Source organism: Mustela erminea, chromosome 13 (assembly GCF_009829155.1).
Source record: "Mustela erminea isolate mMusErm1 chromosome 13, mMusErm1.Pri, whole genome shotgun sequence".
Taxonomy (NCBI): domain Eukaryota; kingdom Metazoa; phylum Chordata; class Mammalia; order Carnivora; family Mustelidae; genus Mustela; species Mustela erminea.
The window spans coordinates 68700546-68715529 of record NC_045626.1 but is presented as its reverse complement, the minus strand read 5'-3'; the positions used below and the strand labels follow the sequence as shown (position 1 = coordinate 68715529).

Genomic DNA, 14984 nt, shown 5'->3' with positions numbered 1-14984 from the left:
CAAGTAAAGATATTCATTAATCAACTGGTTCCAATAAAGCACAGAAACAGATCTTCAGTTATTAAAAGGGGCACAAACTGAAGGTTTTTTGTATTGTTTTGTTTTGTTTAAGTACCCAAAGACTCTTTAACCCTACTGTACCCTAACGAAGACAGAATGAACCATGTCAAAAAAGGCTCAAAACCACATTAAAAGTCAGAATCTGAAGCCATTTTACCTGCTAGTCTCTCCAGTTCTTCATGTGGTGTTGACCCAAGACTGCTGGATCGGCTTCCTGACCGGCTTGGGTTAGAGAACCACCTACTGAACCGACTGGCGGAGACCGACCCTTCTCCCAAAACATCTTCTATCATCTAAAAAGAAAGACAAGGAGCTAAAATAATGGTTTCTAGGTGAAAAGAACAACAAGGTTCAAATTTTTTTAAAAGTTCACTTACTTTGAAACTTCCTTTGATGTTGCTGACCTGAAGGTAAACACCCTCAGAATTTATGATTTTCAACATCTTTAATTTTTCTTCCCCTCCAGAGTCATTTCTGAGTAACCCAAAGGTAGGCATTACTGACCATGTACTTTCTGATCATACAATGAAAAACCTCTGTGTCACAGAATATGTTCTGGTTTTCTATCCTTTGCCTCTGTAGAAAATTCATGATCTACTTAATAATCTCAGAGGACAGTTTCAAAATCAAAATCAGCACCACAGTAAAGCATTCCATTGCCAAGCTGCTGGGTGGCCTTCAACTAAATATCAAGGATGGAGAGATGATGAAAGAAAGCCCTTGCTTCAAACTTCAACTTTGTTTCTTTTATGAAGATCATAAAATTCAATGGTGACAATTTCAGAAGCTAAGAAGTAGAGCTCGTAGAGATCATAATTCCAGTCTAAGTTTACAAAGTGTCAGAAAGTAAAAGATGAACTTTTAACGGATTTCTAGTATGTTTGAACTTAATAGGGAGTTTGCAAGTTTTGTTTTCTTTGAAATCCAGCTGCAGTAGTTTGTTCAGTTAACAAGAATAATTGATGTGCTACAATCAGATATAATTTCTCACCACTGTTTTGTAACAGTAATTTCCATTATCAATCCTTAAAAACTAGATTGACGCATTAAAAAAATTTTAATTCTATTCTATCCTAAGTCCAGTTAAATATCCAAACTGGTCTTTATGCAGTGTTCTTCCTTATCCATATTTAGAAAAGACAAGGTAAAGCGAATGTCAATCCAAAAAATGAGGCACACCTTGAAAGGCATAAACTTTCATTTCTATACCAATGACAAAGCAAAAACAGGTTTTCCCCCAAACTAGCATGAGGATGGCAAAGCAGTGACACTGTTTTATTTAAAGACAGGAACCCACAATTTCCAGTCAAAATTCAGCGACAACAGTTTGGATTTCTTATTTTATTCTCATCTAGAAGAATTTTCTCATAATGTACCCAAGCTAAGCCATGAAATACTTCTCTTGAACACAAGAATGAGAGATTTTAATTCATGATGCTAAGTTATTATTTGTGGTACTCCTGTTTTCTGGAGTATTATTCAGTTTCAATCACTCACTTGTAGACTAGCGGACTTTAAAGTGTACGAATTTTGCCATAATTAGAATAGAAGAGAAGCATGTAAGAAGTGTTTCATTGTGGAAAATTGAGAATTGTACCTAAAATATAAGGGATAAAATATAAGGGATATCCTTAGGAATAAACAGGAATTATTTTAAAACTAAAAGATATAGCCATTAAAAATGTTTTAATGTTGAAAAGAATGTGAAATTTTACAAGTAGCCAAAAATCTCTTTGCATTTTAATCCTCTTATTTCCTCTGATCATAGTGTATCCGAAAATAGAAGATACACAAGAGCAACATGAAAAAGCAAAGGACATGAATATGAAGTATCTGGACATTTTTTAAAGCCATGACAGTAAGAAACTCATTTCCATATTTTGATCAGTGATCAACTTTGTTTCTGTTAGAGCTGTTTTATTACAGCTAGAACATAAAAAGTAGAAAAAAAAGTTACTCTTACACACATTTATTAGAAATGCCAATTTCAAGAAACTAAAGTATTTTAAGCCCAAAAGGAATCCTAACAGTATTTTCTAGTCAGTCATTTTTACCACACAGCAAGCAGGGATGATCTAACAGCAGTGAGATTTCCTGAACCTTGGTACAGGAAATGGAGAGGTGGTACAGGCTGCTTGCTCTAACTTCTTGGTCAAGACATCCTCTGCTACCCTCTTGTCAGCCATCAGCTGGTCAAGATTAGCCTATGGACTGTAATCTGGCATGTTTAAACTGTTACTCCTGCATTTTTAACAACATTAAAACAAAAGATTTTATCTATTTATTTGACAGAGACAGGCACAGTGAGAGAGGAAACACAAGCAGGGGGAGTGGGGGAGGGAAAGCAGGTTTCCCACAGAGCAAGGAGCCCGACATTAGGCTTGATCCCAGGACCTTTGGGATCACCACCCAAGCTGAAGGCAGGCGTTTAACGACTAAGCCACCCAGGCATCCCTTTAAGTAACATTTTAAGGTAACATGACTGTTAGTCTGGCCCTTCAAACAAGGTCATTTAGACAAGTCATTTCTTAAGATTCAGATTATTCTGATTGTCAAAGACACTGTAAAATTTTTTTTTTTTAAAGATTTTATTTATTTATTTGAGAGAGAGACAGTGAGAGAGAGCATGAGCGAGGAGAAGGTCAGAGAGTGAAGCAGACTCCCCATGGAGCTGGGAGCCTGATGTGGGACTCGATCCCGGGACTCTGGGATCATGACCTGAGCCGAAGGCAGTCGTCCAACCAAGTGAGCCACCCAGGCGTCCCAAATATTTTCTCTTTATATAAAATATTTTCTCTTTGACAATTACTAGGTTTTACTGATCAATGCTCTTCTAGTACTTTCCACTTTTATGGAAATTTCTATCATTTTGAATTTTTTCACTCCAGTATACTTTTTGGGATTTGTAACAAAGATATACATTTTCTTCTGAGTACACTTTTGATTATAACACTAAGGTTCTTCTATGTCATGATCCTTGTTCATCACTCTAAATAGTTTACTCTTTCTACTCTGAATTTCTTTTTCTTCATTCAACATAAGTAAGCACCTATTATGTGTCATGCGCTGTAGTAAGACTTCTATCATATCTAAAATAAACTTATTTTTAATTATTTAACTGAAATTACTTGCACATGTGATCCAAACTTTCAGTTTGAGTAGATTTTTTATGACTTTCAACTTCCAATGTGTTGTAATGGCAGTAAATATAGCCTACAAATATAGGTATAATTCTATTTTTATCTATTAATACTTAACACTGGTGGAGCTTACTGAGTGCCATGTACTATTTCATGCACTTTTTATAACATTTCTCAGTTGATACTCAAATCCTACGTAGTTCTTATTTTTCCTAATTGGTCATTTATTGAGCATAATATTATAATTACATGGCACAATCAGGGCATCTGTTAAGTAAACATATTATATATACCTTAATGGGTAGGACCTTTATGAAAAACATGGAGAATTCCTAGCCTAGTAGCAACTACTGCTCAGCTTTAGCCAAATTTTGATTGAGGGTGAGGGCCAAAAGATAAGATATCGTGAAGCTCCCACAGTGCCTTTTATGCTTCAGAGGCAGTATAGTTGTGGGGCATTAAAAACAAAGACCCTTAACTGAAACTGCTAGGAGTCAAAGTTCAGTGTCTACCACTTACTGGATGTGTGACTTTGGGCAAGTTACTTCAGCCTCTCTGCTTGTTTCCTCATCTGTAAAATGGAAATAGTAGTAATCTAATTTACAAGGGTTTATGAGCATTAGATGACTTACTACATGTGAAGGCTAATGAATGTTACCTATAAGTAAAAGTTTAGTTTTGAACTCTTCTGTGCAAACGCATGGGTTAAGTTTTACTGGTGTTCACATCTGGAGTTAAGAATAAGCCTACAGGGTGCCTGGGTGGCTCAGTGGGTTAAGCCGCTGCCTTCGGCTCAGGTCATGATCTCAGGGTCCTGGGATCGAGTCCCGCATCGGGCTCTCTGCTCAGCGGGGAGCCTGCTTCCTCCTCTCTCTCTCTGCCTGCCTCTCTGCCTACTTGTAATCTCTCTCTGTCAAATAAATAAAATAAAATCTTTAAAAAAAAAAAAATAAGCCTACAAATTTTGACCTTTTGCGGTGAAAACTTTTTACAGTAAGATTCCATCTAAGGGGGGGAAAGAAAAAGCTACTAATGTCCCCTTAAAAGCTAAGAATTTTCCAGCAAGGAAATTAAGCTCCTGTCTGAATGCCATGCTTCTGCTCAGTGAGCCGAAGGACTACTACCAACTAGCTGACTCGAAGTGAGGTGTCTGACTGGAGACTTACAGCTACAGCTGCTGCTAGAACTTAAGGAACAGAATCAGCCACACAGTTGCCAGTTGATTTAGAGCCACACTCCACAAGCTCCTGAAGGGTGCTCTAGACAAGTGTGCTCTTGGACCAGAAAGTCAAAGTAAATGTTTAGATACTTTTATAGCAATAGAGCACTGCTGTGACTTTTGTACTTTATACGAAAGCATGGTCCTTAAGGACTGGAAATACAACTTGACCCCCATCATGGAGAACTTCAGAAGTCTGCTCTAGAACTCACCTATCAGTGTGAGTACCTATCAGTGCTATGCAGTGTCTGCTTGCCTATTCTGGGTGGCCATCTTCTGGGGACAGGGGCTGCACATGACAAAGGAAAAGAGCCAATGTTGTCTGTTCCGTCATGCACAGTTCTCTCCACTCATGCAATAATCAAGCAAGGAGCCACTACAGATATGAAGTAGAGTCATTAAACCACCAATTTTAAAGGACAGGTTGAATGTATTTGCTGTATTTGGTGCTATAAATGAGATGTCTAGATCATACAGACACTTTTGGGCAAATGTGGGTTTTGGTTTTGAGAGAGAGAGAGAGGTCGGGGAGGGGCAGAGGGCGAGAGAATCTTAAGCAGGTTCCATGCCCAGCATGAAGCCCGATTCAGGGCTCAATCTCACAACCTTAAGATCATGACCTGAGCCAAAATCAAGAGTCAGATGCTTAACCAATAGAGCCACCCAGGTGCTCCAAATGTTTTTTAGGATTCTGTTTCCTCATGGAGTGCCTTGGTGGCTCCACTAGTTAAGCATCTGCCTTCAGCTCAGGTCATGATCCCAGGGTCCCGGGATGGAGCCCTGTACTGGGCTCCCTGCTCAGCGGAGAGTCAGCTTTCTCCCTTTCTCTGTCCCTCTGCCCCTCCCCCTGCTTGTGCTTACTCTAGCTCTCTCTCAAACAAATTTTTTTTTTTTTTTAATACTTTATTTCTTTGAGAGAGCTAGTGAGAGATAGCATGAGCAGAAAGGAGGGGGAGAAGCAGAATCCCCACCAAGCAGGGAGCGTGATGCGGGGCTGAATCCCAGGACTCTGGGATAATGACCAGAACTGAAGACAGACACCTACCAACTGAGCCATCCAGGCGCCCCTCAAATAAAATTTTTTAAAAAACTGTTTCATGGTGATTCTATACACTCTTTCAATAACCACAGAAGAAACTCATTTCTGTGTGCACAGGTCAGAGTTCTATCTTTTATCCAATTTGTGAAGCTACAGTAATCCCTGAAGGACCAAAGACGATAGGAGCAAGGGCCGGTAGCAAGTGAAGATCTGGGATGTCTTACTGTTTCTACTTTGAAAGACAAGAAAGACTGGACCTCAACAGTTTAACATCAACACTGATAATATTTCAAGGTGCCTTTCACCAGGTTTTCAGAACCATCACACCACAAAGTTACCACCTAACTAGTCAACCTTATGCAAGGATACACATCAGCATGATGCTAATCACCAGTTATAAAAATCCACCTCCACGGCAAGTCTATAACAAACACTTAACTATTTAAAAATAAAAGCAGACAATGTTCTTAACATCTGAAGAATTCTTAGTCTAATGCTGCCAGTCTAGAAAAAGAGGTAACGGTACAGAATTCTCACTTGGTCATTTCCACTAGGCCTCTCAAAACAAAGCCATGAAAACTCAAATAATATTTATGAATAAAAGCCTAAATCCCCCAAACATCTAGCAAAACAATACTTTAAAGAGTATCCTAAATATTCAGGTCAAATTTAACCATATAGTTGCTCCATCTTGTTTATAAGTGTGCCGCTACACTCACCGAAGCCAAGCCTGGCACCTTATCAAGGTTAAAGAACTCATTAAAGTCAAATTCTCCTGGGGACTGCTCAGGCAAGACGGCGTCCCTTGGCACTTCCTGATCAGCAGCAGGCTCCTGTGCGAGGATGACCTCCACCTCATCCTCTTCGGCCACTCCTCCATTGCATTCGACTATGCCTGAAAGCAAAACCAGGACAAAAAGTGATCTGATCAAGTGAACCGCTCTAGGCTTAATCTGTGGCCTCAGCCATCAGCACACGTGCAAAAGAGCCACAGATAACTTTAAAGGCAAATCTCATGTGCTGATACAGCATTTGCAACAGTAAAACCATTCCTTTCCTATGGGAGCTAGAGAAGAAAAAAGCCTTACTCACAAGCCAGAACACCAACACAATGCAGGAAGGATGATGCCACCCATTCTTCAGGTTTTTTTTTTAAAGATAGTTTTTGCAAGTCTCTTACTGCTTAAAAATGGAACCACATTAATTTGGCCCTGCCTTCATCCAGGTATCTGCACCACCACTTTAAGTCAGAGTTTGGCAATCTAAGGTGTTCCTGTGAACCTAGCATGAGGGCAATTTTCACATGCCTACAGGTTGGTTGTATCTCATCCTTCAAGGTGAAGCTCAAATGTTACCTCTTCTGGGACGCCTGACCTGCCTACCCATTTTTACCATGCCCAGAAACATCACTCACTGCCTTCTCTGTAACCCTTGTGTTGTCTCTCAGAGTACTTATCACACTGTCTAGTGAGATAATTGTTTAGGGAGACCAAGCTCTCTGAAGAGAGGTAATCTGCTTTACTCAGTTCTGTCTTACTCTGTCTTACTCTGTGGTGCCAAGTAAATTTATTTTTTTATTATTATTTTTTTTTTATTTTTAAGATTTTTTATTTATTTCTTTGTCAGAGAGAGAGCGAGTGAGAGCGAGCACAGGCAGACAGAGTGGAAGGCAGAGTCAGAGGGAGAAGCAGTCTCCCCACGGAGCAAGGAGCCTGATGTGGGACTCGATCCCAGGACGCTGGGATCATGACCTGAGCCGAAGGCAGCTGCTTAACCAACTGAGCCACCCAGGCGTCCCGAATTTAAAACTAAGTATTGTTCAGCTGTTGTTAGGATGTGAAGGCAAGGTCTAAGTGAAGCTACCAAGTGTTAACATTTAAGGAATCTAATACCTTCGTTTTAGCTGGAATATGGGAAAAGGCAAAATCCTTAGGATTTTTTTTTTTTCTTTTAAGTAAGTAAGACATTCAACTTTATCCGAAGAACAGGACTCCCAAAGGCCTAGTCTGCAAAATCACCTAGTAAGAGCTACCTATAGTTTCAAGATCTATGGCAGATAGAAGTCCTCCTGGGGGTTGGGGGGAAGAAGCCACCTCCTGGGCCCATCCCTTCTTAAAAGTCCCCAGTAGTTACTTCAGTCTCGTTATTAATCAGACCAAGAGACACTAAACACGATCAGCTGCTTTCATTCTAATAATGCTTCAGAAGCTAGCCAGCAAAGCAGGGGACTCCAACTGAAGGATTAAGTGGTTTCCTGACCCAGTTTCAATCCCAGCCAAGTGGCAGAAGCTTCAACCTAAGATGGCCACCAATGCTGTTCCACACCAAGCCGTGTGTATCAAGGTGGCACTGCTCCTCCATAGGGGTGACTACCATAGGACTACCCCGAGCTCTCGAGGGCCTAAAGCCATCAATGAGACAGAAAGTTAGCAAGCCACCGGCAAGGCAATCAGCAGTCTCTCCAGTGGGTTGACACACACTTTCTGCCAAACAGAAGCAAATACTGTTCCTCCCAGACTGACAGTTAAACTAAAATGACTGCTTTGGTGGAGGTACTGCCCTCACTCTACAAAGAAAGGGAGCCCTAGAAAAATGACCAACTCAGCCTAATCAATGCCCAGACTAGAGCACTAGAGCAGTGCTTCTCCCTGACCCATTTTACCCAGCAGAACCTGCCTGCCCGCCCCTCAGGACTGACCAGTGACATTTTGCTGCAGTTTTGGGTCCCAACTTAAGGATGAAAAGTAGAAACGAGAGTCTGTACTTGGCTCATACATTTACAAAAGAAACTTTAATACTTCTCCTACCCCTCTTATTTTGTGTCAATATGGCAATATCTCTTAACAGATAAATAGCTTTTGCAGGCAGCAAGAGTGTCTCACGCAATTTTATGCCATTGTCAAGCTCTCTTGAAAGCAGATGGGGTCAACTGAGAGTGGGTATGAGTGGGCAGAGATGTGCACTAGCAGACAAACACAACTGGCCATTTATTATGACAGACTCAAAAGGGAAAGACTTCGGAAAGAGAACTAGGGGGATGTTTTATCACATTCAGAAGGACCATATACCTTCATTAGAGAGAGTGCAATTTAAAATGTTTTTTTGTTTTGTTTTGTTTTGTTTGAGAGAGAGCACATGTGAGCTATGCAGGGATGGGCAGAGGAAGAAAGAGAATCTTAAGCAGGCTCCATGCCCCAGCATGGAGCCCAAAACGGGTTCGATCTCACGACCCTGAGATCAGGCCTAAGCCAAAATCAAGAGTTGGATGCTAAACTGACTGAGCCACCCAGCCATTCCTAAAATGTTCTTTGCTATCAATGGAGGGTTTTGTCCATTTCTAACTACATTTTTTTCAGGTTACAGGTGTAATGCATATTCAAACTGTTCCAATTATTACCATTTACATATCACTTAGGACTGGGCCCTGTTTAGAACAACTGCTCATTACACATCAGTCTTAAAATCAAACAGGCAAGGAATAGACTTGTCTTGCTCACTGGTACATTCCCAGCACTATGAGCACTATTATATAAAATAATTCTGCGGAGGGACGCCTGGGAGGCTCAGCACGTTAAGCCTCGACTCTGATTTTGGCTCAGGTCACAATCTTGGGGTTGTGACACTGAGACCTGAGTCAGGCTCCGGGAACCCTGAGTTTCTGTCTCTTACTCTGCCCCTCACCACCCTCCCCCAACTTTCTCTAAACAAACAAAAAATCATGGAAAGCTAGAGTACAGATACAAACATGGACTAAAAGGTACTCACCATCCCTCCCCTCCTTTCATTTTTACAGCCAAGATGAAATTACAGGGTACTTGTTGATCCTAAATACAGTAGGATTTAAATACAATAGCTAAGACGGCCTAGGGACCTTCAGCAATTAACTTTTTATTTATTTATTTATTTTAAGATTTTATTTATTTGACAGAGAGAGATCGAGCAAGAGAGGAAGCACAAACAGGGGGAATGGGAGAGGGAGAGGCAGGCTTCCCACTGAGCCTGGAGCCCAACTCGGGGCTCAGCCTCACATCCCCAAGATCATGACCTGAGCCAAAGGCGGACACTTAATGACTGAGCCAGGCACCCCTGCAATTAACTATTGGGATGAGTGAGCTAGGACCCCTGGATTCCACTCAAGGGGCTGCCATGAAATCCATGTGACAGGGTCTTGGGTTGTTCTTTCTTTCCAGACTCTCTTTGTATTTTTAAGGTAAGGAGGTGACACTCACGCCATCTGGCTCATACATTTGTTGATACAAGAACGGGTAAAATTCAGATTGTACCAGTTAAGAAAAACATGTGTTTTTCACTAGAAGCCTTATCTTTATCTTATGTAAAAAAAAAACCACACTTGGCTGGTGCTGCTTTAGTCTGAGAATGACACAAGGGTATGTCTCAAAGGCTATTTCAGAGCAACGTCTCCCAAGTTACCCATCGATTTCCTGCGCCGCCCCAGGGAACAATGTGTAACAGCATAAAAATAATGATGTCTACTGTATTTCAAAGATATTACAAAAAAAGGGCAAGTGATTTCTCCCTACTTTCCCCTAAAGAAATTCCACTAGCTTATTTTCTGTTGAGATTTATCTTAGCCTCAAAATATTAAGATGCTACTGATTAAACACGTATTAAGACAGATTTCTACTTTTGTTAACAGTACCTGCCAAAAGGTGTTTTTCAATTAAGCCTGAAAGCTGAAGAGAACTAGAACTTAATCAAGAAGTGCCCACAAGAGGCTGAGCTCTGATTTCCTCTGATTTTTCACATTTGATCTTTAATGCTAAAAGTAACACTTAAAGTTATGGAGTAAGCAGTGTCTTCACCTTATAAAGAAACAGACCCACCTCAAAAGTTTTATCAAAGATTATCCCTTTGTAAACAGCAGCCTCAGTACTTAAACCCAGGCTAGCCAGCCTGGCTCTTCACCAATTCTCAGGATCATCAGCCCAGGACTGGCCATCTTGGATCCAGGCTACTGCCCTGAAAATAACTAATGGGCCCCCAACCCTACACCAGGCAATCTCACATTAGCTCTGGCTTCTTCAGTTTAGCAAAGGAGATACCTCACCTCATCTCACAGCTGAGTCTGGGAGAAGCTAAGTCATAAACAACTCCTGTAGGAAGGTCTAACCATGGTGACGAAGGTGGACTCTGAAGCACAAAAGGACTTGTTCAACTCCCAACTTCACTACTTACTTCGTCAGTATCCACAGAGAAGTCCCTCAGCCTCCTGCTCTCCATTCACTCATCCATAAAAGCACCAACCTCATAGGGCTGTTAGAAGTGGGATTATACACACAAAATGCTTACCACTATGCAGAGTGCTCAAAAAGAAGACTCCTTCACTATTTCTACCACGTTTCTTATCTCTAGGGAACCCTTTTGTGTACACAGTGCTCCTACAGGGTAATGTGAGACTTCTGCTTAGCTCTGCGTGCAGAACAAGTTGAGGATAGAGTATGATATACACCTAGGAATTCACACTTAGGAAGCAGTTTCAAAATCAGGCTACAACGTTAGAAACTTTCAACTGGTACATCTCATATTAGAACAGTTAGCTTCCCTCTCAAAGTCTTTGCTTACCTTCCTTCATGGAGGCTGTCCGTCGCCTTGTTCTTTTTCTCCCCTTGTGATCTTCTTCTAGTATCTTATCATCAAAGCCAGTCAGCTCAATGGTCTCAGACTGACTTGTGGGTCCAGCTGAGAACCATTCTGGTTCTTCTTCTGTGTAGGAATCATTTCTTCTTCGCTCACCAAAGACACGCTTACTATCCCCAAACTCCCTCTGGAAAAATACACAATGTAAGATAAAAAAATAAGGTTCTAGTTAAGGCATTTCTACCTCAGTTAAGGTCCTGATGAATTAAGTAGTGCTCAACACAATGAAGATATGATGCTGCAGACTTGAAGTCCCTCCCAGCCCCCCAGCACACTCTCTTCTTCTCTATCTGGCTGAAGAATGGGCTGTGTTCATCCAGCACCTCAAAATAACCTGGTATAAATGAAGAGCATATCATGTCCCTAAGTACACAAAGGGCCAAAGAATCTAGAAGACAAACCCTAAATCGCTTGTCCTTATAGTCCCTCTCTCGATCTCGGTCTCTCAAGTCCCGCAGGTCCTTATCACTAAGGCGGTGATCCTTCTCAAAGGTCCGAGCAGAGATTATCCTCCCACTGCCAATCCTCCGTCCGCCAAGCAGGCGAAGCCCATCACTGTCTTTTTCCAGTGGGCTTCCTGAGTGCCGGGAACTAACAGCAGCTGTCACATGGCAGCCCCCTCCAAAGCTTCGTCTCTGTGGGCTGAGAACAACATCTAAGTCGTCTTCTTTCACACGCTCCCGTGGATCTGGAAAGACGCCAGAAAGAGAAAGGTAAGCAAACCAGCAGTGTGTTCTTCCTTTTTCAGTGGTTATGTCCACAACTAATGGTGGTGAGGGTATTGGAAAAAAGAGTCACAGGACGCCTGAGTGGCTCAGCTGGTTAAGTGGCTGCCTTCAGCTCAGATCATGATTTTGGGGTCCTGGGACTGCCAAGGAGTCCCTGCATCGGGCTCCTTGCTCAACAGAGAGCCTGCTTCTCCCTCTGCCTGTTCAGTCTGCTGCTCCCCTTGCTTGTGCTCTGACAAATATATAAAATCTTTAAAAAAAAAAAAAAAAAAAGGAAAGAGTCACCACTGAAACAGCTACAGAGTGCCATGAACATTACATATTTAAATAAGACTAACTCTTTTGCTCTTTCTCCTTGTAGCAATAAATGTATTTCATAATCAACGATTTTCCATGATCAGTCTCCATAACCCTTTATTATTTTTTTAAGATTTTTATTTGACAGAGAGAGAGATGACGAGAGAGGAACAGAATCGGGGGAGTGGGAGAGGGAGAAGCAGGCTTCCTGCCATGCGGGGAGGCTGATGCGGGGCTCGATCCCAGGACCCTGGGATCATGACCTGAGCAGAAGGCAGATGCCTAACTGTGCTGCAAAACAGGTTGGCAGTTTCTCAAAATGTGGAACATACATTTACTATAGGACTCAGCCATTCTACTCTTAGGTATTTACTCAAGAGAAAAGAAAGCGTATGCCTATATAGAAACTTGTACCTGAATATTCATAGTAGTTTTAGTTAATGGTCAGAAACTAGAAACAACCCAAATGTCCATCAACAGATAAATGGATAAAATGCGGCAAATTCATACGATAGACTACTAATAGGCAATAAAAAGGAACTATTTATACGCCCAACATCACGACTGAATCTTAAAACTATTCTAAGTGAGAGAAGCTACCCAAAGAGTGCACACTATAGGATTCCATTTATACTGAATTCTAGAAAATGTAAACTAATCTGTAGTGACAGAAAGCAAATCAGTGCTTGGTGGGGGTTGGTGGGGGGAATGGGGGAGTATGAGGAACGACTCAGAGGTACCAGGAACTTTTGGGGGTGATGGAAATGCTTGTTACTTTGATCATGGTAATGGGTTCACAGGTATATACACCTGCCAAAACATCAAATGGTATACTTTACGTGCAGTCTATTCTTTGTCAATTATATCTTGATAAAGAGCTGAGGAAACCAAACATGTCACCACACAAAAATTCTTCCCAGAAAAACCAGAAAACTGAAGTCCAAGTGAGAAAAAGTTCCTTTAATCTTCTCACCAGGAACAGTACCTAAAACGTATATACTTTTCCAGAATTTCCATGGGGTGTCTCCATGTCTTCTAAAAACAAGACACAGTATAGACAAGTTTCCAATTTACAGCTGAAAAATTTAATACTCCTACCTATAGACGTACCAAAGTTTATGTAACCCATTTCTACCCCTGGACATTTAGGCTGCTTACTAGTTTTTGTCACTTAATACAGTTTCTGTGTAATTAATGATTCTCCTAAAATAAATTTTCTGTTTGAGAGACATTACTGTACTAAGTGTACTTGTAAGCTGTATAGAGGGATCTCATATCTCAAACTAGAATAACCCCTATCTTCTTTGCCAAGTGCCAAATTTGTTTTACGATGGGTTTTCACTTATCTCAAAAGAAGTCCCTCTTGCAACAAGTTCCTTGACTAGCTTCTCCACTGCCAGCTCTCTACTTCACTCCTCAATCTCTTACTGCATTTAAAGAGTAAAGGTATAGAAAACCAAAAGCCAAACTTTAGTCCAGTCTCAAACTATATCCAAACCCTGTATTCAGACCATAATCCACTATTAAGAATTGCCAGAACCAATTTATACCTGAGGACTAGTTTCATATAGCAGACTAAGTATAAGTGGATTTCCAGCACTGTTTTATGCTCACTAACATTCTGCCCATCACATCTCACTCAGTTATCCCGAATGATGAAGGGTAGCAGTACTTTTAATTCCAAAAGCACACAGTCTAATGCAGTCTACTTGCCACTGCTATATAGAAAAGTTGATTTTTCTCTGCTAATCAGATAAGCCCAGTTAATAAATCAGTTTCCTGAAAATGACATTTTTCCCTGAATGCATAAAACTCTCAGCTAAGAAACCAGCGGCAAACAAATTTGCTGCTTCAAAATCGGTGCCCTGACTTCTACCCACTCACCTACTATCCTGCGCACAAGGGAAGGCCGGTCTGGATCCAACTCTTTCTTCAGACTTTCCACTGGTGAGTTCCGCCCTGAAGCTGGGTAGAGAGAGGCATGCCACTTTTCCGGGTCCCAGACACCATCACTACAAGTCAAAGGGTACACACAGTTAGCACTTGAATCTGCGGACCACATATGTAGTCTAAATTCTAAATTTCTTCAGGTGGTAAGTTTTGAAAACCCCTTTCCAATATAAAACTCCATGGTTGCCATCAGAATGGTTAGCTCTTTTAACATGAAAATGAACAGCTACAGATGGTCCCTGACTTACTATGGTTCAACTCAAGAGGGTTCTACTTGGCAGCAGTGCACATTTAATAGAAACTGTGCTTCAAATTGTAGAAGTTTGATCATTGCCCAGGCTAGCAATGTGTGACATAATGACCTCCTGAGATGCCGTGCAGTGGCAGTGAGCACAGCCACAGCTCCCGGTCGGCCAGTGTGAACACAAGCGTAAACCACACCATTCTGGGTTTTACTTTCAATACAGCATTCAATAGGTTATGAGATATTCAACACTGTATTATATAAAAGGCTTCATGTTAGCTGATTTTGCCCAACTATAGGCTAGTAGAAGTGTTCTGAACACTTTAACATAGCTAGGCTAAGCTAAGATGTTCAGCAGGCCAGATGTCTTATATGCATTTTCGACTAACAGTATTTTCAACTTACGATGGGTTTATTGGAACATACACCATTGTACACTCAGGAAGATCTGTATTAATTCAGTAATATTTTGTTGTTTTTCTTTGTTTTTGTTTTTCATAGAGCACCAACAGTCACTTGAAAACCAGTGGTCTGGGGCACCTGGGAGGCTCAGTGGGTTAAAGCCTCTGCCTTCAGCTCAGGTCATGATCCCAGGGTCCTGGGATTGAGCCCCGCATCGGGCTCTCTGCTCAGCTGGGAGCCTGCGTCC

General features: G+C 41.3%; 1 protein-coding gene across 9 annotated transcripts in view; it reads right to left on the bottom strand.

Annotated features, from left to right (window-relative positions):
* The window catches only part of EIF4ENIF1 (eukaryotic translation initiation factor 4E nuclear import factor 1), a 44852-nt gene that overhangs the window by 13927 nt on the left and 15941 nt on the right, over positions 1 to 14984 (bottom strand). For all 9 annotated transcript variants that reach the window (XM_032309975.1, XM_032309982.1, XM_032309973.1 and 6 more), the window contains exons 4-8: positions 14026 to 14153; positions 11518 to 11804; positions 11042 to 11243; positions 6178 to 6353; positions 218 to 353 (exon numbers count right to left, since the gene is read on the bottom strand). In XM_032309975.1, the coding sequence (XP_032165866.1) occupies positions 218 to 353; positions 6178 to 6353; positions 11042 to 11243; positions 11518 to 11804; positions 14026 to 14153 (929 nt within the window). The remainder of the gene's footprint in view (positions 1 to 217; positions 354 to 6177; positions 6354 to 11041; positions 11244 to 11517; positions 11805 to 14025; positions 14154 to 14984) is intronic.